Below are 26,255 nucleotides of genomic sequence, written 5' to 3'. Positions count from 1 at the left end.
TAGAAAAGCAACCAGGAGTCTTCTTACATTAAAATCTACAGCAGGAGAAAGCATTAGGCCATTTTTCTCAAGCCTCCATTAATTCTATTAACAGGCTGCAAAGAAAAGCCAGGCACATTTGCCCTTTCAAAGATTCAGAATTAAAAATATACCTTTTGGCTTAAAGCATGTCAAATCAACGCCATTCGATAACTCAGCCTTTACAAAGTATCTGATTTGATGAAGATCAATAGCGTCAAATGAACAATCTTACAATAATAGTAGCAGCCTATTGTTTTCTAATATAGCAGATGATGAGAACAAGCCTATTAAAGAGATCTTGGTACACATTCCAATTATTTATAGCAACTACCGAAGTCAGATAAAAAGTAAACTGAAAGGATCTGGAGTCGGAAATGTCCAATCCTCTCCCATCTCTACCATCACTAGCGGTGTGATGCTAGCTGTTCTGAAGACCAAATGATGCACATGAAAATGATACGGAATCTATAAAGTGCTATTTGCACAGAATTTCTTCAATGACCTCTAAAATGATTCTATTGTTTATCCAGAATCCAAATGGGAAAACTCAAATAAACAAAATGAGGGAAAGAGTGGGGGAGGCTGGATAAGAATAATGATCACAAAGCTGGCACAGTAAGCAGCACACAGCCCAAAGAACATTATTATTAATCAAATGCTGTCATGACCTTTAGGGGATGTCTATCGACTTGACGGCAACGGGTTTTTTGGTTTTTATCCAGTACTTTGTCTGTGAAATTATCCTCTAGTGCCACAGAAAAGCCCTTTAGCAGCCATATTTGTACTCTGTAAACCCACTCCTGTGGTCACAGTTGATGGGACCAGGGGTACTCACCAACCTAAACTAGCCTATCAGGTTCTCTCTTCTGGGAATATGGAATTGGAACTGAAAAACAGCTCCCAAGCGTGTGGTTGGAACTAAAGTGAGGAGCTAGAGGACAAAAAGACATCTTCTGCTACATGTAAAAAAAAAAAACAGAAAAATGATTTACGGAGTTATTTTAAATCTGTTTTTTACTGCTAAAGAACCAATTCTAATCAAATTCCCTATGGACAATCAATTGTATAAGCTTCATTTATGAAGAGCCATCCATTAAGTCATTAAGCCCTATGTAAAACTGTTGACTGAATGATCATTGATTAGATTAAAATCCAGGTCAGGGACTGCTCTGACCAGGAGGATCACAACAGAGGGTTCTGCACAGAGCTGCAGAAGGATGTAGAACATAATTCTAACTCACAAAAAAAAAAGACCAGATTTACTGGCCTAAAGGAGTCTGGAGAAACCCCGAAAGTATGGCCCCCAGACACCCTTTTAGCTCAGTGGTGAAGTCATCTCCGAGGTTCACCGTTCAGCCTGGGAGTGGACAGCCCCATAAAACCAAATGCGACTAATGAGGTACAGCTGTCCAGGGGCAAGGGCCAGAAGGCAGAAAAGGACAACGAAGCTGGTGATAGGGAACCCAAGGTTGAGTAAGGATAGTGTTGATGTGTTGGGAGGTTGTTAACCATTGTCATAGGGCAACATGTGTACTAACTGTTAAATGAGAAACTATTTTGTTCTGTAAGCCTTCATCTAAAGTGAGAATAGCAGCACAATTGGAAGAGCGTAGTCGATGTCACTAAACTGTGGATGTAGAAATTTTTGAAATGGTGTATCTTTGGCTATGTATATTTTCACCAAAAAAAAAAAAAGTCGAGAAGGGAGAGGGTTGACATGTTGTGGGGTTGTTAACTAATGTCATAAAACAATATGTGTACTACTGTTTCGTGAGAAACTATTTGTTCTGTAAGCCCTCACCTGAAGTACAATAAAATATATTAAAAAAAAATGGAAGCATAGCAATTTTAGAGTCTCATACTTGTTAAACATATGTAAATATATATATATACACATCAAAACATACACCAATTTTATATCTTTGGCTATGCATATTTTCACCAAAAAAAAAAGTCGAGAAGGGAGAGGGTTGACATGTTGTGGGGTTGTTAACCAATGTCATAAAACAATATGTGTACTACTGTTTCATGAGAAACTCTGTTCTGTAAGCCTTCACCTGAAGTACAATTAAAAAAAAAAGAAATGAAGACATTACTTGTAAATAAAAAATATATACTAAAAAAAAAAAAAATCCAGGTCAGGGAACTCAAAAAGATTCTTTTTAAAGTTTGTTTAGTGAGTTGAATCATTAAGAAATGTTTTCATGGCTAAAATTAAAAAAGACTGAAAATACCAAGTGTTAGAGAAGATGAGGAGCAACTTGAACTCTCATGCATGACTGGTGGAAGTATAAAATGCTACAACTACTTTGGAAAACAATTTGATAGTTTCTTATCAAATTAAAAATGCACTTTCCATGCAAACCAGCAAATTCACTCCCGAGGTACTTATCCAAGAGAAATGAACGCATAAATCCACAAAAAGATTTTCACAAAAATGTTCACAGTAGCTTTATTAATAATAGCCCAAAGCTGGTAACAACCCAAATATTCACCTCAGGAGAATGAATAACAAACTGGAGTACTGCTTAGCAACAAAAGGGAAAGAACTACTGATAATGCAACAACATGGATGAATTTCAAAAGCATTATGTTGAGCAAAAAAAACAGACACAAAAGAATACATACTATATCACTCTATATCAAGTTCTACAACAGGCAAAACTCAGCTATAGCAACAGAAGTTAGGTCAATGGTTGCCTTCGGAGGGGGGATTTACCGTAAAAAGGCATAAGGGGCATACCAAAACTTATGGGGTGAAGCTAATGCAGTGCTTGGAGGAAAATTTATAGTTGTAAATGTTTACATCAAAAAGGAAGAAAGCTTTCAAATCAGTAATCTGTTATGAATTATGTCCCCAAAAAATATGCATTGTAAATCCTAACCTCTATGTCTGTGGTTATAATACCATTTGGAAATGAGCTGTGTTTATGTTAATGAGGCAGGATTAGTGTAGGGTGTACCTTGAGTCAATCTCTTTTAAAATATAGAGATTAAACAAGCAAGCTAGAAGCAGAGATGGGGGAAAATTGATGCCATGCCACATGGAGATCTCCAAGCAACCAGGAAACAAGCTGAAGAGACAAGGACCCTCCTCCAGAACTGACAGAGAAAGCCTTCCCCTAGAGCTGGCACCCTGAATTCGGACTTCTAGCCTCCTAAACTGTGAGCAAATAAATTTCTGTTTGTTAAAGCCATCCACTTGTGGTATCTCTGTTATAGCAGCGTTAGATAACTAAGACACTAACTTAAGAAGCTAGGAAAAAGAAAAGCAAACTAAACCAAAGAAAGGAAATAATATAGAGTGGAAATAAATGAAATAGGGAATAGAAAAATAACGGAGATAAATCAATGAAACCAAAGTCGGTTACTTGAAAAGATCAACAAAATTGACAAACCTTTAGCTAGACTGACAAAGAACAAGAAAAGAATCCAATCACTAAAATTAGGACTAAATGAGGAAACATTACTACAGATCTTACAGAAATAAAAAGGATTAAAAGGGAATACTATGAACAATTGTATGCTAACAAATTCGATAACCTAGAAGAAACAAATTCCTAGAAAGACACAAACTACCTAAACTGACTCAAGAAGAAACAGACAATCTGAATACACCTATTGCAAAAGATTGAATCAGTAATCAAAAAAAGAAAAGCCAAGACCAGATGGCTTCACTGATGAATTCTACCAAATGTTTAAGAACTAACAGTAATCCTTCACAAACTCTTCCAAAAAAATATAAGAGGGAACACTTCCCAGCTCATTCTATGAGGCCCAGTATTACTCTGATACCAAAACCAAAGACAGCACAAAAAAAAAAAAAAGAAAACTACAGGCCAATATCCCTTATGAATATAAACACAAAATTTCTCAACAAAATACTAGCAAACCGAATACAAAAGCATATTAAAAGGATTATACACCATGATCAAGTGGGATTTATCCCAGGAATGCAGGTTAGTTCAACATATGAGTCAATCCATGTAATACACCAAATTAATAAAGGGCAAATACCACATGATCATCTCAATAGACACAGAAAAACCACCTGACGAAATCCAAACTCTTTCATGATAAAAACACTCAACAAACTAGAAATAGAAGGGAACTTCTTCAACCTGATAAATGGCATCTATGAAAAACCCACAGCTAACATCATACTTAATGGTGAACAACTGAGAGATTTCCTCATAGATCAGGAACAAGACAAGGATGCCCGCTCTCACCACTGCTACTGAGCATTGTACTGGAGATTTTAGCAAGGGCAATTAAGCAAGAGAAAAGAAATAAAAGGTATCTAGGTTGGAAATGAAGAAGTAAAACTATCTCCATTCACAGATGACAGATCCTATATAGAGAAAATCCTAAGGAATCTACTAAAAAAACAAAAAAAAACTTAGAATAAACAAGTTGAGCAAGTCTGCAGGATACAAGATCAATATACAAAAATATCAGTTATATTTTTATACACTAGCAATGAGCAACCTGAAAACAAAATTTAGAAAACAATTCCATTTATAACAGCACAAAAGAGAACAAAACACTTAGAAATAAATTTAATGTAAGAAGTGCAAGACTTGTACACAGAAAACTATGAAACATAGGTAAAAGAAATTAAGACCTAAATAAATGGAAGGACATTCCATGTTCATGGATTTAAAGACTTAATATTGTTAAGATGCCAATGTTCCCCAAATTGATATACAGATTCAACACAATCACTATCAAATCCCAGCCAGCCTTTTTTATAGAAATTGACAAGCTAATTCTAAAATAAATAAAATATTGCATATCTATACAATGCAATATTATTTGGCAGTAAAAAAGAATGAAGTACTGACACATGTGACAATGTGGATGAACCTTGAAAACAGTATGCTAAGTGAAATAAGCCAGAAACAAAAGGCCACATATTGTATGATTTCATTTATATGAAATGTCCAGAACAGATAAATTTATAGAGGCAGACAGTAGATAAGTGGTTGACTAGAGCTGGAGGAAATGGAAGGATTAGAGGTGAGGTGACAGCTAAATGGTAGGGGATTACTTTTAGGGTAATGAAAATGTTCTGAAACTGATTGTGGTGATGATTGCAAACCCTATGAACATACTAAAAGCCACCAAATTTAAACGGTGAAGTGTATGGTATGTGAATTATATCTCAATATAGATGTTAAAACAAAAAAAGACACCCAACCAGTCTGTCTCTCCTACCTGACCCTTTCCGTTTTTTTGACCACCCAGAAAGGATGTGATTGAATGTATCCTCAAGAGGTAAAACTAGAAAGCTAACTCCCTTGGTTCTCTTCCTTTATAAGCACTACTTTTAACCTCAATTTAAAGAGCCCCGGTTGAGTACGAACCTCTGTAATTTTCTGTGCCTCTGAAGCAACTCTTTGCACTGTCGTAAAACAAATGTTAAATTCCTGAATGATGGAAGGATATAAACTGTTGAAGTCCAGAAGCAGAATGAACTTATCATAAAAACCTGAAATAGAAAAGCCACATAATGTCATAAAAAGTCTAAAGAAGTGCAGATTTGTCAACATGTCACATTAGAAAACATACTATGAAGTATGTTACAAAGTATCCAGAGCTGTGAGGTAGACAAAAGGAGAAAAGGTCTACTACCACTCCATAAAATAATTTGGATTAAAGTGAAAACCCAGGTCACAAAAGAAGAGGGACGAAAACTACAGTAGGCAAGATCATGTCTTGCCTTGGAACCAGCTACACCCAGTCCTCTCCCCAGCAGTCCCCAAAGTACATCATGATGGGCAAACACCTCCCCATATTAATGACTTTCGACAGGAGTCATATCCATTTGAAAAAAATACACCTACTCCTCACTTATCAACTAGCTTGTTATCCAACATTTCACACTTATGACAACAGTAAAAAAAATCTACCATCCTACTATTTTGCGCATTAACAACATATGTCTGTCAGTAATGAACACCAAGGTGCGAGGTGAGAGTAAACCTGGCTGTGATGGCTAAGGTTGTGTCAACTTGGCTGGGCCATCATTCTCAGTGGTTTGGCAGTTATATAATGATGTAATCTGGCAGTGATATAATAATGTAGTCATCCTCCGTTTTTGCTTAACCCCAATTTTCACCTAATGGCCTGGTCTTTGGAAGCTAACCATGTCAATAAGTGAGAGGTAGGTGTACTGTTAAATTCTCCTTCAAGTCAGCATTCCCTTCCACCTACTCTCCCACCCAAAATGTTTAGTTATCTGTACCAGTGAGTGGTTAAATTTTTTTCCACAACCATTTCTTCAAAGAATTGAAAGGTTAGCATTTACCCATATACAAACTGTGCTAAAAGTTAGACAAGAGACATGTACATAAATGTCAGTAGTGGAACGATCCACCCCTTTTACTTGCAAAAGGTGAACAGAAAGCTACTATATTTCTCTAGGACATTTACAAAGAGTTATCTTCACCTTGAGAAGAAACTGAATAAAAATAAATGTCCACGACTAAGACAACAATAACAGCAAACATATATTGATAGTTTACTCTGTGCCAGACACTATACTAAACAACTAAACAATTACTTTTATTTCTTAAATCCCTATGTGGTAGATATTATTCTTATCTCCATTTTACAAAGGAGGAAACTGAGGTTTACAGAGGTTAAACAGGCAGCCCAAGATCGTATAACCAGAATTCAAATCCAGCTCTATTTAGCACCAAATTACTACTGCTACATTTCATTACATAATAAAGCTGCTGTTTGTCAAAAATACGTCCTACTCAGAGTTCAAGCTACTTGATAAAATTCACATTAATTCCATGTGAAGTGACCAGCAAATATGATTTTCACAACAAAAGATAAAATAATGTCTTCATAAAATTTTTTTGTTAACTTATGAAACAATTCAGGTCTTCTAGCTTCTCAAGCCTAGCTCTATGCTAAGAAATTCCTGAACACCACGGGCAAACCAATTCGCTGCCAGCCTTACCAACTTTGGGGTCCAATACCAAACCGCCAGTATAAGCTGCTTTCTTACGTCCTTTCTTGTATTTACTGGTATCTCCGTCAATTTCTTCGTCTTCATCTCCCTAATATCAAATGGAAAGATAACCTCAGCAGCCAGCAACTAATAAACTAATTAAAAGTTTCATGCTCCTCCCTTCCCAATTTCAGCAGATAGTTCTAACAAACATTATTTACTTTTAGTTAGTGTTCCTACCTATGGGAAAAAGTTACCGTAATGTTCATGAATCTAAATGAATGCCAAGCATGGTACGTTACCTGAACAAGTACTACATCTCAGAGTTACTTTCTTTTTCTTCCAAATTTGTGCATACGGTGATGTTTTAGTGTCATGACAAAAAATATGCAATTCTATTCCTGAATGTTTCTGAATTCAGAGAAACCTTCTATATTTTTTAATCAACTGATACTAAAAATACTACTTTTCATATTACGTGAAATTTAAGACTGTAAATAGGTCCTCTTAAATTTACTACTTAATTTCATTATGTAAAAATACAAAATATTCCATAAAGGTATTATCATCAGTATTATCATTATTAATATAGACAGCTTAAAGTAAGCATAGCCATATACTGAAAATTCATTCTCAAGGAGTTTATTAATGACCAACAGCCAATACTTCAGCAGCAGCTGAATTCCTCTAAATTAATATTCCCTACACCAATTTTGATAATGTAAATAAGCAAGCAAATACAAGAACCTGAATCACATTTTAACATTAAATTCTCATTCTGAATCAATTACTATTAGTGCTGGTAAACAGTAGGTAAATTAAGCTTTCCTTCCAATACGGTAGAGGCTAATTCAGAAACCTATTGTGGTGACCATAATCATATTAAAACAAACAAACAAAAAACCCACTGCCGTCAAGTTGATTCCAACTCATAGCGACCCCCATAGGACAGAGTAGAACTGCCCCACAGAGTTTCCAAGGAGCGGATGGTGGGTGTGAACTGCCAACCTTTTGGTTAGTAGCCATGCTCTTAACCACTGTGCCACCAGGGATCTGTAATCATACTAGTACATAAAAATGCAACATAAAAATAAAGGCTCAAATCCATAGGCTTAAGGAAATAAAAGGGTTAACTGGTACTTCACTTTGGGCAGGGTTAAGGTGGCAAAACACTTGACATGTATGGTCACTCATCAGAGAGGCCTAATGTCTCCCTTAAAAAAACTCACATTTCACAAATAATTTTTATCTGTACAGAGAAAAGTGGAGAAGGGAATGACAATGGAATAAACTTGAAACCATTTCTACAGTACACAGTGGCTTAATTATTTTGGAAGCAGATGTTATCACAGCAAAGAAAAGCTATCTAAATAATAAAAGGGGGGGGGGATAAGAAAAAGCAAAATACCACCCAATTTTGGACCCACCAGTTTTTGCTGAGGCTTTCTGAAAATCTGCTTGTCAGGCACAATATAGTTGTTTTCATAAAATGCATGAAGCAACAAGAACTCATTACGCTCGGATCGTCCACCCATCAGTGTCCTGGACTAGTAAACAGAATTTCTTTTTAAAATGTGAGCTCAAAACCACAACAAACAAAAGCACCTGTGAGCTGGTAAGTTTAACCATAGCACCTCCTTCAAAACTATTTCTAATAACAAGGGTTGCTTAAAAAAAGGTACTAAATTATTTCTAAATGTTTTCTTTAAGCATTATGGTTGCAAGGAAGACAAAGAGAGCTTCAAATACTGACAACTTGGCTATTTCTTTATTCCCAAATGGACCACTCTACAAAACAGACACATCCAGATGTTTAGAGAGATGATCCTAATGTTCACCCAAATTTCAACATACTGCACCTGGCATTCCTCCCCTTCTCCCAACCAGTTCTTCCTTTTATGAAAGAAGCCCAGCTTTCAGGATACAAGTTACTCATTTTATAAGCATGCATTTAAACTCATTATCATATAACAACTACCCCAAGCAAACACTGAATCCAACAGGAAATGCTTTCTCCCCCTTTCTAAGTTAAATTTACCATAACGTTCCCAGCGATGTTAGTGATCTGCAATGCTAATGGCAGAACATTTAGCTCACACATGATCTGCAAAATGAACCTGGCATCTTTCCAGGTGTGTTCCAACAGGTACAGAAGATGAGAAGATTCACTGTACAGAAAAGGAAGAATGAAACAGAATCAAGTAATTAAAAGAAACAATGACTATAATCAGAACTTCATAAAAATACTACATAGAATTTTTGGTATAAGTAACTTCAGGGCAACAGCACCCTGGCTTTAGAAACAACTTAAAGCAAGGTTGGTATGTAACTAGGAATTCCTTTCTACCATTGATCCCAACGCCCCTCTCCAAAACACGTAAAAAATCCCACAAAGATAAAATGAACTTACACTTTAACTACAAACCTGAAAACTCTCTAAATCCTTTTATTCATTCCATCCAGTAAAGATGTACTGCATGCCTACTATGTGCCAAGCACTGTTACATCCCCTAGCTGTGACCAAAACAGACAGAAATTCCTCTCCTCACATCCACTTTTTTAAGGTAGAAACCTAAAATTCTTATCAATTTCCAAACTGCTCTTAGGAAACAACAAGATGGTGCTAAGATAGGTGAGGGAAATGGAGATAATTCAAGAGGTAAATAGTTCAAATTATTAAGGTAGTGGAGACAGTATTAATGGAGACAATTTTCCCTTCCAGTAGCACCACCCACTCCTGCCTCACCAGCCTAGGGATAGTACTGGCTTCTGGCTGTTGCTAATTTCAAGTACAAACAAATTCCGAAGCACACAGGATCATACCTGTACATGTTTTGTACATTTTCCGTTGGGATTACAACCCTTTCCGTCTTCAGAATCTGTTGAACTAGTTCAGACAAATGGTAGCTTTTACAACGAATCAATTCCTTTGCTGAAATTTCCACATCACAGATCATTCGGCCACAGGTAGCATTTCTTTCACCAAAACCACTCCGGCCCTACAAAGGAGGATAAAAAGCAAATCCCATGAAAGAGCAGACAAGAGAACACTCCATTCTGACATTAGAAGCTAGCCCAAAAATTACAATGACACTCTCATACATCTCTTCATTCACTCATCAGATATTTCTGAGCACTTACTGACACTGCTCTAAAGACTCAGAATACAGCAGTGAACAAAATAGAAAAAGATTTTTGACCTCATTTGAGATATACTAAGATCATGAATAAAAAAGTATAGTTTTATGGACCAATGGACCACAACTATCACGGCCTCCACCAGACTGAGTCCAGTACAACTAGATGGTGCCCAACTACCACCGTCATGGATTGAATTGTGTTCCCTAAAAATATCTGTCAACTTGGCTGGGTCATGATTCCCAGTATTGTATGACTGTGTACCATTTTGTAAATCTGATGTGATTTCCTTATGTGTTGTAAACTCTATCACTATGATGAGGTTATATGTGATCTCCTTATGTGTTGTAAATTCTATCACTGTGTTGAGGTTATGCTGATGAGGTTTACAAGATTAGATAGTGTCTTAACCCAATCTCTTTTGAGATATAAAAGAGAGAAGCAAGCAGAGACACAGGGGAACCTCATACCACCAAGAAAGCACTGCCAGGAGCAGAGCACATCCTTTGGACCTGAGGTTCCTGCGCTGAGATGCTCCCAGACCAAAGAAGACTGATGCATCACAAGGACCTTCCTCCAGAGCCGAAAGAGAGAGAAAGCCTTCTCCTGGAGCTGATGTCCTGAGTTTGGACTTGTAGCCTACTGGGCTGTGAGAGAAGAAATTTCTCTTTGTTGAAGCCATCCACTTGTGGTGTTTCTGTTATAACAACACTAGGTGACTAAGACAACCAGTGACTGCTCTGACCAGGATCACAACAGAGGGTCCTGGACAGAGCTAGAGAAAAATGTAGAACAAAATTCTAACTCACAAAAAAAGACCAGCCTTACTGGCCTTTCAGAGTCAGGAGAAACCCCAAGAGTATGGCCCCTGGACACCCTTTTAGCTTAGTAATGAAGTCACTCCCAAGGTTCACCCTTCAGCCAAAGATTAGACAGCCCCATAAAACAAAACAAGACTAATGGGGCACAACAGTCCAGGGACAAGGACTAGAAAGCAGGAGGGGACAGGAAAGCTGGTCATAGGGAACCCAAGGTCAAGAAGGGACAATGTTGACATGTCGTGGGGTTGTTAAGCTGGTCATAGGGAACCCAAGGTCAAGAAGGGACAGTGTTGGCATGTCGTGGGGTTGTTAACCATCATCATAAAACAATATGTGTACTGTTTAATGAGAAAACTATTTGTTCTGTAAACCGTCATCTAAAGTACAATAAATAAAGAAACCATAGTTTTAGAAGGCGATAAATATATGGAAAAAGAAAAAAAAGTAGAGCAAGCTAAGGGGAACAACGAATTTGGGGGGGGATTGCCACTTTAAATAGGGTGGTCAGGGAGACCTGAGAGAGAAGATGTCATATAAAGAAAGCCTTGAAGGGAGTAAGGAGTTAGCCAAGCAAGTGTCCGGATGAAGAGTTAATAACAATTCTACCACCTGAAACATATGAATAGGAAAGGAAGCCAGATCCCATCTGTAGCAGCAGAATCCTCTGGAGAGCACTACAAAAGGTACAGATTCCTAAGGCACCCTGAAGGGCCTGATTATAAAGCCTCCCAAGTGCAACCAGACTGAGGACCCACTAGCAGTGTTACAACAGGTGAGGTCCATAGGCTGAGCCTTGTCCACAAACTAGTTGGTCCCACTCTGTGAAGTGTTTACTGGTCCACTACTGAACAGAGAAAACAGTGACGTTGTCAAGGATTTCATTTTACTTGGATCCACAATCAACACCCATGGAAGCAGCAGTCAAGAAATCAAACGACATGTTGCACTGGGCAAATCTGCTGCAAAAGACCTCTTTCAAGTGTTCAAAAACAAAGATGTCACCTTGAGGACTAAGGTGCACTTGACCCAAGCCATGGTATTTTCAATCGCCTCATACGCATGTGAAAGCTGGACAATGAATAAGGAAGACCAAAGAAGAATTCATGCATTTGAATTGTGATGTTGGAGAAGAATACTGAATATACCATGGACTGCCAGAAGAAGGAACAAATCTGTCTTAGAAGAAGTACAGCCAGAATACTTCTCAGAAGTGAGGATGGCAGGACTTTGTCTCACGTAACTTGGACATGTTATCAGGAGAGACCAGTACCTGGAGAAGGACGTCATGCTTGGTAAAGTAGAGGGCCAGCAGAAAAGAGGAAGACCCTCAACGAGATGGACTGACACAGTGACTGCAACAATGGGCTCACATGTAGCAATGATTATGGGGATGACACAGGACCTGGCAGTGTTTCATTCTGTTGTATATATAGGGTCGCTATGAGTTGGAACTGACTCGATGACACCTAACAACAACATACATCTACTGTTCTGCTCACCCACTTGCAGAAACATTTCTGCTTTCAAGGTCATGTTATCTGGATCTACTTCCTTGTGTCTTGACCAGCTCCCTCACATTCAGTGAGGACTTACAGTCCTCTCAATTCTCACATAATCCTTACAACTATTCTGCAATGAAGGAATTATCCCCATTTTACAGACACGGAAATTAAGGCACAGAGAGGTAAAGTAACTTAGCCAAGGCCACACAGCTAGAAATGGAAGATTTGGGATTAAATCCAGGCCTGACCAACTCCAAAATTTGAACCTCTAACCACTCTGCTCTACTATACCGTGGGTATGCAAATAACTAGGCAAGAAGAAAATGAGAAGGTACAGTGTACTAAGGTAGCCTAACAAGAGCAAGTAAGATTGGGGAAACTGAGTAATACTTGAATCAAAATGGGTTCAGAAGGAAACAGCTTTCAAATCACCATCATGACAACTGTGGCATGAAAAATAAAGGCATAAATCTCAAAAGAAAATATTTTCCAGGTAGACTACTGCACAGAAACATTTTACATAAAAACCCAAAGACGCAGACAAATTAGAGGGGTTGTGGCACATTTTAGAAATAGGAACATTCATAGCAATGTCCATAGCATGGGATGAAGCCAAAAAAGTTTTCTGATGGGGCAACATGCCCATTTTATTCATAAGCTTTAAGTGAAATAAGATGTCAAGCACTGAGCAGTGTCAGCTTTAGGAAGTGAAGGTGCTGCCTGCAAAAACCACTAAAACCTCCATCAGTGAAACAAGCTAGTGGAATGAAAAGAAGATGAGTTTTAAAAGAGTAAGACAGGACTAGGTTCAAATTCCAGTTCTTCCCCTTTCTTGCTACATGATCTTGAATGTGTTATATACCCACGTGAGAATGCCTGTATAATAAAATCAGAGTTGTTGTGAGGAGTAACTAATACATAAAGCACTTAGCCCATTGCCTTCTTACACATTCAATGTCAGCTCCCTTCCATTTTTTCCTTTCCGTCTTCTTCCTGAATGATAACACTCAATGATTTCTGAACCCTGCAACTCTGCTTTAAGGGCTATCACTTCAGAAATGCAACATGGAAGTTACATGTACGTGGTGTCTCTGTTCACTGTTCCTAAATTCTAACAGCTCATTTTAAAAGCTATCAATGGCTTTTACCAATAAAATGTTGGAGTCAAAGGAAAAGATGTTTAGTATCAAAGTTAAAATGTCCTGAAGCTCTCTTACAAAATAACCAATTCCCATTCAGAAAAGCATAGTGTGTGCTCTGGTAGGTACTCCGTATGAAAAAGCCAAATAAAGAAGTAAGATTTTGAAAATGATTATTACCCCAAGCTTTGGCATGTTGCATCGCCTTAGTCGACCTATCTTGGACCAGTAAGGAACTTTGCACACATTAATTCTCTGCAGGAGCACTTCCAGATCAAACCCATAAATATTATGACCCTAGTCAGAAAAAAAAGGCAGCCAATAACATTATAACAAATGCAAATTAGAGGATTTATCTTCATATGCATAGAATTTCTTTGCTCTTTCTTTTTCTGGTCTCTAATTGATGGCATCATGAGCTTACCTCCGATTGGGGGTCTTTTCTTCTTCAGGAATTTATTCATCAGCAGCATTCATTAGCCTTGACATTAACAAGGCTGCTAAGCAGATTGCTGGAATAAACTTTATTTCATCCTAATTGATGCAAGGTTCATAGGATGTCTCTTAATTTGCAACTCATGCTTCACAGTCTCAGAGACAAATGCAAATTTTAATGTCCCATACTTTTTATGTGATCAGTAAAAGCCATATTCAAACAACTCCATTTTGCTTTCTTAAAAACAGAGAACCCACCAGTGTTGCGTGACAGCTTACATTAAGACTTCTTAAAAACTCAGGAACTTCATCTAGTTTCTTCTTGAAGAATTGAGTTCAAACATAACTGATTTAGTCCCTTAATCAGTGGGCAACAAAATAAATATACAATATCACTCAATAGTTCAAACAAGAAACTTGATAAAGACAAGGAAACAAAAGTATAGAGTGGAAAATATCCCCAAAATGTAACATTTTTCATTTCTATAATAATAATTTCCATCATGTGAATAACATGGTTCACATGCCTATAATTATTTTAAAAACTAGATGAAGTTTAAAATAAATCAAATCAATAGATTTGTTATTAACTTTAACTAAAACTATATACCACCGTTCCTAGATATATAGCCAAAAGACTTGAAGGGAGCCAAAGGACAGATACTTGTACCCCAATGTTCGTTGCAGTATTATTCATAGTACCCAAAAGGTGGAAACAACCCAAGTGCTCATCAACAGATGAATGGATAAACAAAATACGGTATATATCCATACAATGGAATATTACTCACCTATAAAGAGAAATTAAGTTCTGATACATGCTACAACATGGGTAAACTTTGAAAGCATTATGCTAAGTGAAATAAGTCAGACACAAAAGGACAACTATTGTATGATCCCACTCATATGAAGTATCTAGAACAGGCAAATGTATAGAGACCAAAGTTTATTAGTGGCTATCAGGGGCTAAGGGAAGGGAGGAGTTATTGCTTAAGGGGTACTGAGTTTCCGTTTGGGGTGATGAAAATGTTTTAGAAATAGTGGTGATAATTGTACAACATGGTAAATGTAATTAATGTCACTGAATTGTACACTTAAAAATGGTTAAAATAGCAAATGTTTTGTTATATATGTTTATAATAAAATTTAAAAATAAACAAATATACATATGTGTGTATATATTTAACATTTATACTAAATATACTTTATATGTATATATACATATATATATATATATATATGCTAAAATACATAAATATATATATCACTATATATTTATGGCAGTGTTGTCTATTAGATTAAAAGACCCAAAGGACACGATGAAATCTCATTTCCAAATTATCATGCCTGGGATTAGGGACTCAAGCCCACATCAGGATTCTCTTTTGCAACTGTCTGGATTTCTTACACACAAAATTGGCTCTCACACCCTAAGCCAGGCCAGGTATCCTAGGCACCATAGCATCTCCTTGGGGTTCAAGACAGACTGTTACTAGAGGCTGGGTGAGGCTCTGGTGAAGAGCCAGAGCACCAAGCAGAGCACTATGGACAGAATCTCCTTCGCACTTCACAGATGGGTCCTGAAAGATTGGGAGGTGAGTGCAAACAGTGATGATAACAGTCCATGGGCCCTCTTGGTACTTTAGTTATATATACCATCATCACCAGATAAGGTATCCAATAGCAAAAGTGAAGATGGAGAAGGATATGGCAAAACATTTTTGCAAGGCCTCAATGTAACAAAATTACTAACACCACATTTAAAATATAGGTATTTACAACCTGCCTTCCTCCAAAAAAAAAAAAAAACCTCTAATTTGATCCATTAACCCAGAAAAGAGACAAAAGGAAAAATTCCTACCAAGGAACCTACAAACTAAGGACAGCTAGAAAAAAAATAATAAAGCAATATGTTGCTTTACGATTCTTAGGAGCTGGAGCAAAGACAACGCTCAATGAATTATTAGCTGTCACTGTCTGGTGTAAGCATCGAGAAATGATCCTAGCCCTGAGCTCTCAAAGGAATATGTCATAGGGTTTCACTGAGCTTGTAAAATTTAAATACTTACAGTTTTGTGATTTGCACCAAAGCAAGGGAATTAACTCAGGTGACCACTATACAACTGCACCAGAAAGCCAAAATTTTGGAGGTACTAACAGTTTACACAAGTTTACTTCCATATAATAAAATTTAAAAATAAACAAATACACATACGTGTGTGTATACATTTAACACATATACTGAATATACTTTATATTATATACTAAAAAACATAAATATATACATCACTATATATTTATAGAATATATGCAGCTCTCTAAGCATAAACGAACTGGAGTATCCCAAACTTCAATAATAATTCACAGGTTGCTTTTATATTAGAGGAAAAAAAAAAACTATTTTTCAGTGGGTTGGGATTTCTTTTTCCATTAGCAGAAAGTATAAATTCCTACCAGTCCATAGTGTTATTTCACTCTGCAAAGATTCTTTACTGCTCAAAAGTACCAATAAAGTCACACGGAAAAGAACTAAGGAATGAACAGCTTCCCTACAACATGATCAAGCATCTACTCACCACAATGACATCAGGATCAATTTTGTGAACCTTTGCAAGGAAAAAACCTAGCAGTGTTCTTTCTGTTGCAGCAACCTCAACCTTCACATTCTGTTAGATAAAAACATACCAGTCACTTACTCTTTACTCTCAAGTACTGTACCTGGCCTCTTTTTCAACAAGGGTAAGATTTCTTAGGGTTAAAAGAAACCATCCATTTCAAACCTATAGAAACTAAATGCAGCCGTGAAATTCCTCATTCTAGGTTTCACAGTAATAATTGCACAGTCTCTGAGGAGTTCATCCTAGTAATAAGCATGTGAATGAAGCAAAATTTTAAGTGTTGAGCAACATCAAGGGCAGAAATGTCCCTCCATAGGGACACACTTGTGCATCTAGACACATTTTATAGCATATGAATCAGAGTATCTATCAAAAATATTACTTACTTTCCTATATAACCCCTGGTAGACTTGTTTATCTATTTACCCTACAAAGAAATGCCAAGGTCTGAAGAAATTAATCTCAAACAGTGGTTCAAGAACCTATAAATAAGAAGCTAGATGATAAACAAATATACATTTAAGAATTACAAGTGTCTTAAGTATAAATAAGATGTATCCTGTACAAAAGGCTTCCTTCCACTTGGATTACAGAATATAAATCAGGTATTGAAAAAGTTCACTCTTTTTAAACATCTCTTAAAATGGAAGTTGACGGCTATGTTTTCTACCATTAACATGGTTTCAAAAAATATCAATTTGATTCTAACGGACTTTTCCTAGGTCATTTTATTTGGATCAACCATTCAGGGCACATCACAAATAATAGCCTGATCCAACAGTTCCCCTAGACTACTGGGCTTCTCAAGCCAACTGAAAATAAGTGGAAACTGAGAAGGTTGCTGACTTTTCATTTCGTCAAGTAAGACCGTTAAAAAAAAAAAAACTACAAATTTACCAAAGCCATCATTTCACAAAAGAAATGACATACTCTTTTAAAGAAAAAGTTCGTGGCATTGAATATATTTACTTTTGTGAAAAATTCTCTACATTATACTACTTTTTCTTTCCATTTAATCAAGGACTGTGAAAACTTCATGGAGTATACTGGGAGTTTAGAGATCACTGATCAAATCTGACCAGCCCCCATCAACCTTTCCATTACATGTCCCTTTAATATCCACAATATTCCCCACTCCACTTGGCTTCCTGCAAGCTGGGAAGACGCTCCCAGAACAGTAATCACGTGACTGTGCACTTCGGAAAAGCTTCCGATTAAGTTATATGCAGAAGGGGTTGAGTCTACATGCATTTACTAATATAGTACAGAATCCCATTATTTTCAGGTAATGAAACATTTAAACATTGTTAAATAATGTTTCTAACTTCATATTTCTAGTACATTTTTGAACAGGTTACTACCACAGTCCAATTTAGCAAGAATAGATTTAATAAATTAACATGTAAAATAACCTGTTTCTACTAGCTCATATCATCCTTCTTTTCTCTTTCCAAACAAATAAATGTTTCATATTATAAATAAATAAAACGTTCTTTACCTTTTCCTTAATGACTTCTTGGAAAGCAAGTGGAAAAATACAGTCCTTTGGTTTAGACACAACTGTGAGAAGGGAAAAATAAAGATTCCAACACCCATCTTAGTCCAGTTTCAGGTACACATACACTGCATGTTTCCAAATGAAAACAATCTTAAATTTAAATAAATTCCTCCCAATCCCTAAAGGGTTGAGGGTCAAGTATTTCCATGGGTCAGGTTATTGGACCTCAAAAGAATAGCCAAGCACAAATCCCTATGACCCTACGATTGTTAAAACTGCTTTGACAAAACATTTGCTATTTATCTACGCCAGAATGGAAAATGTATAGAAGTCTTTCCCAAAGGAACCCCCGCCACAACCTCCAACCAGCATACAATGGAAGAATTCCATTCCTCAAAGTTAGAAAAGTAAAGATGACCAAAGCTTCCCCTACTACACTATGAGTTCCTTGCCATTCACGCCAACCATTCATACAGTGACGTACACAGAGAAGGTGAATAAATGCATGTTGAAATGTGCTAATGATTGCTCTATAAAACACAGAAGCATGAATCAATTAAATACCCTTCCACATACTTTTTAGGCTATTCTCATCACCATTTTGTTCCATGTATTCCACCCTACCTACAGGGTAAAACTTCACCGCAATAATACTGTACACTCCCTTCTCTGCACATTTCCTAGTCCTACTTTCATAACATCCAAGGGAGATGCTGCCCAAGTTCATCTCTAGTTCTGGACTAGAAAAGATCCAAGGAAGCATAACAGGGCAAAAGTGTTATTATTCCCTTCTTTTACTACAAAATGCATATTTCACTGGCTAAGCTCTCAACATGCAATATGTCAGAATCCTCCTTGGAGCCTGGCTCATACAGAATTTTATAATTTTATGCGTAGTATGACCGGACTCCAGTTGACTATCACTACACCTCCTCCCAAACTAGGTAACTATTCATTGATTCCTTGGCATCTTGCCTCTTCACACAGAAAACTTTGGCCATGCTGCTATGGTGGGCCTTTCGAATTTTATCACGAAAAGAAAACAGTTAAAGCATAAACTTGATCCAGGAAAAAACTCCTCTACAATGCTCAATACCAAAAGAGTAACCACTGGAACAGAAAAAAGGTATAATCAAACTGCCACCTCCTGCTCCTAAAACAAAATAAGCCAGCTGGATAGGAGGCAACCAATCCAATAAAACTTAATTTCCACAGCTGAAAAAAACTTCTTTAACAATACACGCTAACTACTCTTAATTTTTTTTTTTTGAAAAACAAGTTACTGATCCAACAGCTGGAGATAAAATAAGAAAACTAAAATCAAGTCATTAGTAAACCAGCTTATAAAAATACATACCACAGAAATGTGACTGAAAGGGAGGCTGTGGGGGTGCTTTATCTAATGCAAAACTGTGATGGACCAAAGCTGCCACAGCAATAATCTGCAAAGAAAGCAGGAGAAAAATCACTTACCAGACATCTACTATGTATTCTGCATTCTCACCAAAACCACCAAGAATATTAAGAGACATTTATTTTAGAACATATGAACACTTTTTACCTTTTTGTTACGAAAATATTTCAACAAGTAAAAAAAGTAGAGAGAACAGTAAAATTAACTCCCATATACCCATTATCCAGCTTCAATGGTCAACTCATCTATAATCCTAAACACTTCCTGCCTCCCCCTAGATTACTCTGAAGCAAAACCCAAAAATATTTCAGCATGTATCTCTAAAACATGGTTTCTAAACTTCAGCACTATTGATATTTTGAGCCAGACAATTCTGTTTGGCGGGGGGGGTGTCCTGTGCATTGAAGGATGTTTAGCAGCTTCCTGGCCTCCACCTACTAGATGCCAGTAGCACTCCCCATACCCTTGCAGTTGTGATAATCAAAACCGTCTCCAGACACTGCCAAATGTCCCCTGGGGAGCAAAACCTCCCCCTCCCCAGCTGAGAACCACTAATCTAAAACGTATGATTTTTTAAAAATATATACTCAGGAGTCCCTGGGTGGCGCAAATGGTTAAGTGCTGGAACACTAACTGAAAGGTTGGTGGTTCAAATCTACCCAGAGGTACTTCAGAATCAACTCCATAGTAACAAGAATAAAGATAATGGTATTTTAAATATATATATATACATAAAATATCATAATCTGATTATCTCACCTAATATAATTAACAGTAATTCCTTAATATTAATAAATACCCAGGTGAGATTCAAATTTTCATATTTTCTCAACTGTCTCAATTTTATTTACCAAATAAGGCCCATACTTTGCAACTGGTTGATATGTAAAACTATAGGTACAACCCCTGCCCACCTATTATTTCCCTGCCATTTATTTGGTAAAGAACCCGAGTCACTTGTCCTATAGAATGCCCCATAGTACAGATTCTGCTGCTTGTATCCCAATACTGTCTTTTAACACTTTCCTCTGTCTCCATATCGCCTATAAATTCAGTCAGATCTGAAGGCTTGATCAAAATTAGGTTTTTTTTTTTGGCAAGAATACTTTAGATATGGGATTGATTACTTCTATCAAAAGGCATATAATATATAATGTCTGGTTATCTCTATTTTAATGATATTAGCAGCCACTGATGATCACTGCCTAGATCCATTATTTCACTAGATTCACTGGATTGCAAAATAGTTAATATTCAATTTTCCCTTCATCATTTACTAACTGGAAACCTGTGAAGAGAAACTTCCTTCGTGAATTATTTGGTTACCTGAGGTACAATATGTGTTTGGAAAAGTCAGGAAAAATGCTTCGATTCAATTTCTTTATTTACTGATTTTCAAAATAATGAGTTGTTCCCTAGCTTCCTTCACAGGTGACCAATGCGTTATTGCTATTGTTTATAGTATCATTATGGACTCATGGATTTTATGTGTAAAGAAGTTCAACCAGAAATTAACCAAGCCTTTAGAGCTGACTTACAGTACACAGGAATACGAAGGACAGAGGGTCAGCACACGTCTATAAAGGGCAAGATAGTAAATACTTCAGCCTTTGCAGGCCGTATGGTTTCTGTCATGACGTCTCAACTCTGCTGTTGTAGTGCAAAAGCAGCCACAGACAGTACATAAACGAGTAGACATGGCTGTGTTCCACTGAAATTTTATTTACAAAAACAGGTGGTGGGCTGGATTTGGCCCACTGTCCAAAGTTTGCTGATCCCTAGTATAGAGGAAGAAGTTCAACGGCACCACAAGGAAGCAAACAAATACAAAACATGGGACATTCTACAAGACAACTGACAGTGATTCTTCAACAAGTCAATGCCACTGAAAAGAACCAGAAAGGGGTAGGAGAGAGCTGCTCCCATTTCAAAGAGATTCAGAGACATACAAATTAAATGTCATCTGTGAATCTCATATGAATCCTGATTCAAACAAACCAACTGTTAAAAGGTATTTCTGAGAAACAGGATCACATGAACATGGGCTGTGTATTTTAGATAATATCCAGAAATCACTGTTAATTTTCTGAGATATGATAAAGGTATAACAATTATATAAGAAAGTGTGCATGTTTTCAAAGATGCATACCAAAATCTTGCTAGCTGCTAAACAGAGTGACTAATATATGTGAGTTCATTTTGTTATTCTCTCTCTGTCCTTTCGAAGTTTTCCAAAATAAAAAATTTTAAAAATAAGTCAGCAATTTAACTCTTAAAAAAAAATCCAACACCACATTGAATTCATTCTCCAAAATGAAGTTTGGAAATAGTGAATTAGTATTCCTTCCCCTCCAAAAAGAATAACTTTCACTTGTAGAAAAGCTGTACAAGTTCAGGTAAGTATTGCATCTATAGGCATAGGTACAAAATCTATCCCATTTCCTCACCTCATTTTTTTTAAGGTAGGACCTTAGGTATGTATTTATTTATTACATATGCTTTTATCTCCCAAATCCAATTAAGCCTTCAAGAACAGGAGAAAGCTTGTTATGAGGTCCTCACCTCGTTTTGATGTATCTTTGCATTCTGCATTGTCTTCATGCTGAAAGACATCACCACAAGTGGAGGAGGACCGACATCTTTAATTACATTCACCAGTTCTGGCCTCAAAGCCATTGCCTCAACTTTACACCAACTGACTGGCTGATTCAAGAGCTCTGGAAGAGAACAGATATAACATATTAACAGCTATTAAGTGAAGAAGAAAAACTAGCCCTGGTGACACAGTGGTTAAGTGCTCAGCTGCTAACCAAAAGGTCAGAAGTTCAAACCCACCAGCCACTCCATGGTGGAAAGATACGGCAGTCTGCTTTCTTAAGGATTTACAGGCTTGAAAACCCTATGGGGCAGTTCTACTCTGTCCTATAGGGTCACTATGAGTCGGAATCAACTTGATGTAACGGGTTTTTTGTTTTTATGATTAACTGAGATATTCTTCAACCCTGTATGTGTACATATGTTCAAAGAATCCAGGATCCCAAATAGGTTTAAAAAATAAAAAAACACTGCCTTAGAGGAATCATAAAACATTTGAAAGAGGATTCAGGAAGACAAAACAAAGTATCATAAATGCAAATACTGGGAAAACATCAGGTAACAGGCCAAAAAAGCAATATCCACACTGGGCATGAAGCTCCCTCTCCTTTAAAGGCCCGTAGTTCACTATGTAGAACAGCTGGGCCACACTAGCCACGGCAGACATGCATACAAACAACACAGCACAATCAGAGTTGCACCCCAAATTGTCACTTGGGCCAACTGAGGCCTCCCTAAGATTAAACTGTGAGGCATTACTGCGAGGTAAAGTGATTCCAAATGTATTCCCTATACTCACCCAAGGAACACCTGGAAGAGACAAACATAAAAAAGGAAGTGGGCAGACTGAAATAAATAGACCACATCTCTTAATTTCTCTTTTAAAAGCTACATTTATTAGCAACTGACTTAGCATTCTATGAGTAAATTCTTGCTTACGTGGATTTTTTACTTCAAGCCAACAAGGTCCTTTGATCTTTCTGTTCATCAAGAACAGTTCCAAGCTAGATGTGTTGGTCCCAAATACATGAGAAAAAGTTTCTCCTTTCAAATCCTGAGGAAGCTGTGGCAATTCAGCCTGAAAAAGGAACAAAAAATCTTTTTTGTTTAAAACTATTACTTCACATTTTCCAAAGTCTGTATTTGAAATAAACAAAAGCGTCTCTATGAAGCACCAGAAGAAATCCCTCTGATATATATGAAATGTAACTTGCCACAAATGAAATCCAAAACAATTCACAGTAGGAAACAAAAACAATTCACAGTGACAAAATAATACATATTGATGACACCCATTAAAAGAAAAATAGGCCAAGAAGCTTCCCCAAAAGAGAATTTCTGACCAGAGCTGTACATGCCTTACTGACAAAGAATCGCCAAGTGCCACTCCATTAGAAGAAAGCAAGCAATAGAATGGGACACATTCAAAACGCTTCTGTGGTAGTTTCTGGCACCACTGTCAGAAACATTTCTTAGGTTTCCCTTTTCCATCACTGGGGGATCAAAACACTAGAACACAGGTAAAAAGAGGCTAAGGTCCAGTTAACTGACATCCCACGGCAATGACCTTGCCAGTCACAGGATAAAGAGTGGCACTGTGGCGATGCTACTGACACTCCTCTCTCACCTTTTCCACTGCTCACGAGGGACACTTCAACAGATAATGATATTCAACTCCATCACATGGCATTCATTCCACTTGACAAACAGTCGTGCTGTTTCAACTTATTTATTTAAAGATGCACACTTGAAAGCAGAGAAAGGCAATAGAACTTGTAGTCTATGTACTTAATTTTATCCATTTCAATTATTCATTACTGTAAGTCCACCTCAGTAAACTGCGGGCTTGAGGAGCCCTGCCAATACTCCTAATTGAAAGCCAGTTGAAAGTATAAAAATAGAGAAATGTCATTCTCAACCCAAAACCAGTAATTTTCTGTGTTTGACTTACCGAGTATCTAACTTCCAAGTACTCAGATTTTTCTGGAACATCAGGTATCTCAAAAGCATAGTTCTTCTCCACTATCTGGGTAAGTAGAGATTTAAAATTCGTGAAGACAAAAACTTTTCACAAATTAAATTGACAAGTACTATTTAATCATCACAAATGTAGCATCCTTACGGAACACAAAGATAAATAAAGCCAAAAAGCATCCTTTCCTCTTTCAACTGGGACTAAAACACCCAGGGACTTATCTTGGACATTAGAGAACCTAGAAATATTTGTATTCCAGAGTGGCAATAACAGATTAAAATTTTTAACAGTGTTAATGTATTAAATCATTTGCTACTATTCGATATTTGATATTAAGCAACTCTATCTTCCTGGAAAAATAAGAATTAGCATTATGATCATAGTTCATATTTACTGAGTACTTGCCATGTGCCAAGGACCGTTCTAATTGCTTAATACGAATTAATTGACTTAATCCTTCCAACAACTCTTGAAATAGACACACTGTTTTCAGATAAAGAAACAGGCAGAGAGAGGCCCCTGAGCACTTGTCCAAGTTCACACACTAGTAAGTGGAAGGGCTAGTGCTTACAGCACAAGCAGTCGGGCCCCAGCACCTATGCTCTTCACTAGAGTTTTAAAGACGTGCTCCATCAGCCATAATCAAAGCTCAACGAGTTAAGACCGTGAGCCTTCTCTTCAGCACCTTGATCCTCCCTTTGTTATAACCACTATCAATAGTATGTTCAGAGGGCTACAGCCCCCATAATTAGGGCCAAAGGCATCAGCTATCTCACTAAAGCCACGACAACTTATCTTATATATTGTACAAACAAAAGATTTTTATTCTATCAGAAATAGCCTCATTGTCCCTGACTTTTAAAGATAAAACCTTACTTAACTTTCTACCAAGACAACTTGGCAATACTAATACAAACAAGATCAGAACAGTTTCTTCTCCATTTCTGAATAAGAGCACAAGACTTGGTGTAAGCATTGGAGGCAACTGATTTGCCATGAGTTATCTTCCTATTCAAACCAATGAACATTATTTTATAAGCAGTTTAGAGAGAAAGAAGAAATAGTTTTACAAATCTAATACACTGTTTTTAACACTTATACCTATGAAATTTCCATTCAGTGAATTATAGCCATGCAGAAGGCATTTTGCACAAAGTAGATATTCAATAACGATTTGCTGAATCAGGAAACGAACAAACAACTAATAAATGGAGCTCGAAAAAGTTTTTCACCAAATACAGACCTTGGACTTGAACTTCATTAATTTATATTTTGCTGCTATCTTCTCATCAAATTCGTCATAAACATCCTTCATGGTAACTGGAGTTCCGGTTTCTCTCCCTGTATTTAGATCAATTTTCTGTTCTCCCATGGAGAGGGGAGTGAAGAAGGGGGAAAAAGTTATCTGTACATAAGATCTTCTCAACCACCAAAAATCTAAGTCTAAATCAATTTCCATGCTCAACTGTTTAAATATTTATATAGCACAGTCTTATACGTGAGTTCAAAGATACACAAAGACCCAAAAAATGTACCAAGTCCAAATCCAGTGCCTAATTCCTCCTAGTGGCATCATAAAAGCAAATCAGAGAGGTAAAGATTATCAGCCCTACGAAATGGGAGAATATTGTAAAAATCCTGACCAAGAAGCTCCACAGTTTAATTTAGATGGGGAAAGGATGGGCTTGGGAGGGGAGTGGGGATGTTAAGTCCCAATAAAGGAGGAGTAAATGGCACTGACTTTGTTCAGTGCCCATAGACGGAATGGTACTGCTGCCTATGCAGCACAAGCGTGAAAACTGGGCCAAATGCCATGTCACATTTTAGTCATATCCTCTCAACCCCAATTATGGAAATGAGGAATGGGGAGAAAGGAGCATTGTATAGTAAAACTCAGACACTTTTATACTCTAACAAGTTGAAAAACTGAGTCTTCATTTCTCTAGCTTTTCTCAACATCTAACAGAGATGCTACAGGAGCTCTGGTGGCACCATGGTTAAGCACTCGGCTGCTAACCAAAAGGTTGGCAATTCGAATCCACCAGCCGCTCTGTAGGAGAAAGATGTGGCAGTCTGCTTCTGTAAAGATTTACAGCCTTGGAAACCCTATGGGGCAGTTCTACCCTGTCCTATAG

At 37.1% G+C, this 26,255-nt stretch overlaps 1 protein-coding gene and 1 non-coding gene across 3 annotated transcripts in view; both read right to left on the bottom strand.

The window, feature by feature from the left end:
* The window catches only part of POLA1 (DNA polymerase alpha 1, catalytic subunit), a 312,753-nt gene that overhangs the window by 259,572 nt on the left and 26,926 nt on the right, over nt 1-26,255 (bottom strand). Inside the window, exons 12-24 of one of the 2 annotated variants that reach the window (XM_023737298.1) lie at nt 25,364-25,480; nt 24,097-24,171; nt 23,085-23,223; nt 22,113-22,267; nt 19,494-19,578; nt 18,137-18,198; nt 16,597-16,686; nt 13,766-13,882; nt 9,809-9,984; nt 9,024-9,153; nt 8,413-8,532; nt 6,995-7,094; nt 5,388-5,512 (exon numbers count right to left, since the gene is read on the bottom strand). In XM_023737298.1, the coding sequence (XP_023593066.1) occupies nt 5,388-5,512; nt 6,995-7,094; nt 8,413-8,532; nt 9,024-9,153; nt 9,809-9,984; nt 13,766-13,882; nt 16,597-16,686; nt 18,137-18,198; nt 19,494-19,578; nt 22,113-22,267; nt 23,085-23,223; nt 24,097-24,171; nt 25,364-25,480 (1,491 nt within the window). The remainder of the gene's footprint in view (nt 1-5,387; nt 5,513-6,994; nt 7,095-8,412; nt 8,533-9,023; nt 9,154-9,808; nt 9,985-13,765; nt 13,883-16,596; nt 16,687-18,136; nt 18,199-19,493; nt 19,579-22,112; nt 22,268-23,084; nt 23,224-24,096; nt 24,172-25,363; nt 25,481-26,255) is intronic. The other variant, XM_023737299.1, reaches the window with a different exon arrangement.
* Nucleotides 6,376-6,505, bottom strand: LOC111821720 (small Cajal body-specific RNA 24). The gene has a single exon (XR_002825068.1). It is a non-coding gene; the product is annotated as a small Cajal body-specific RNA 24 (non-coding RNA).

Source organism: Trichechus manatus, unplaced genomic scaffold (genome assembly GCF_000243295.1).
Source record: "Trichechus manatus latirostris isolate Lorelei unplaced genomic scaffold, TriManLat1.0 scaffold00100, whole genome shotgun sequence".
In the NCBI taxonomy this organism is placed as follows: Eukaryota; Metazoa; Chordata; class Mammalia; order Sirenia; family Trichechidae; genus Trichechus; species Trichechus manatus.
Note: the sequence above shows the minus strand (reverse complement) of the source record. Positions and strands in the feature narration are given on the sequence as shown.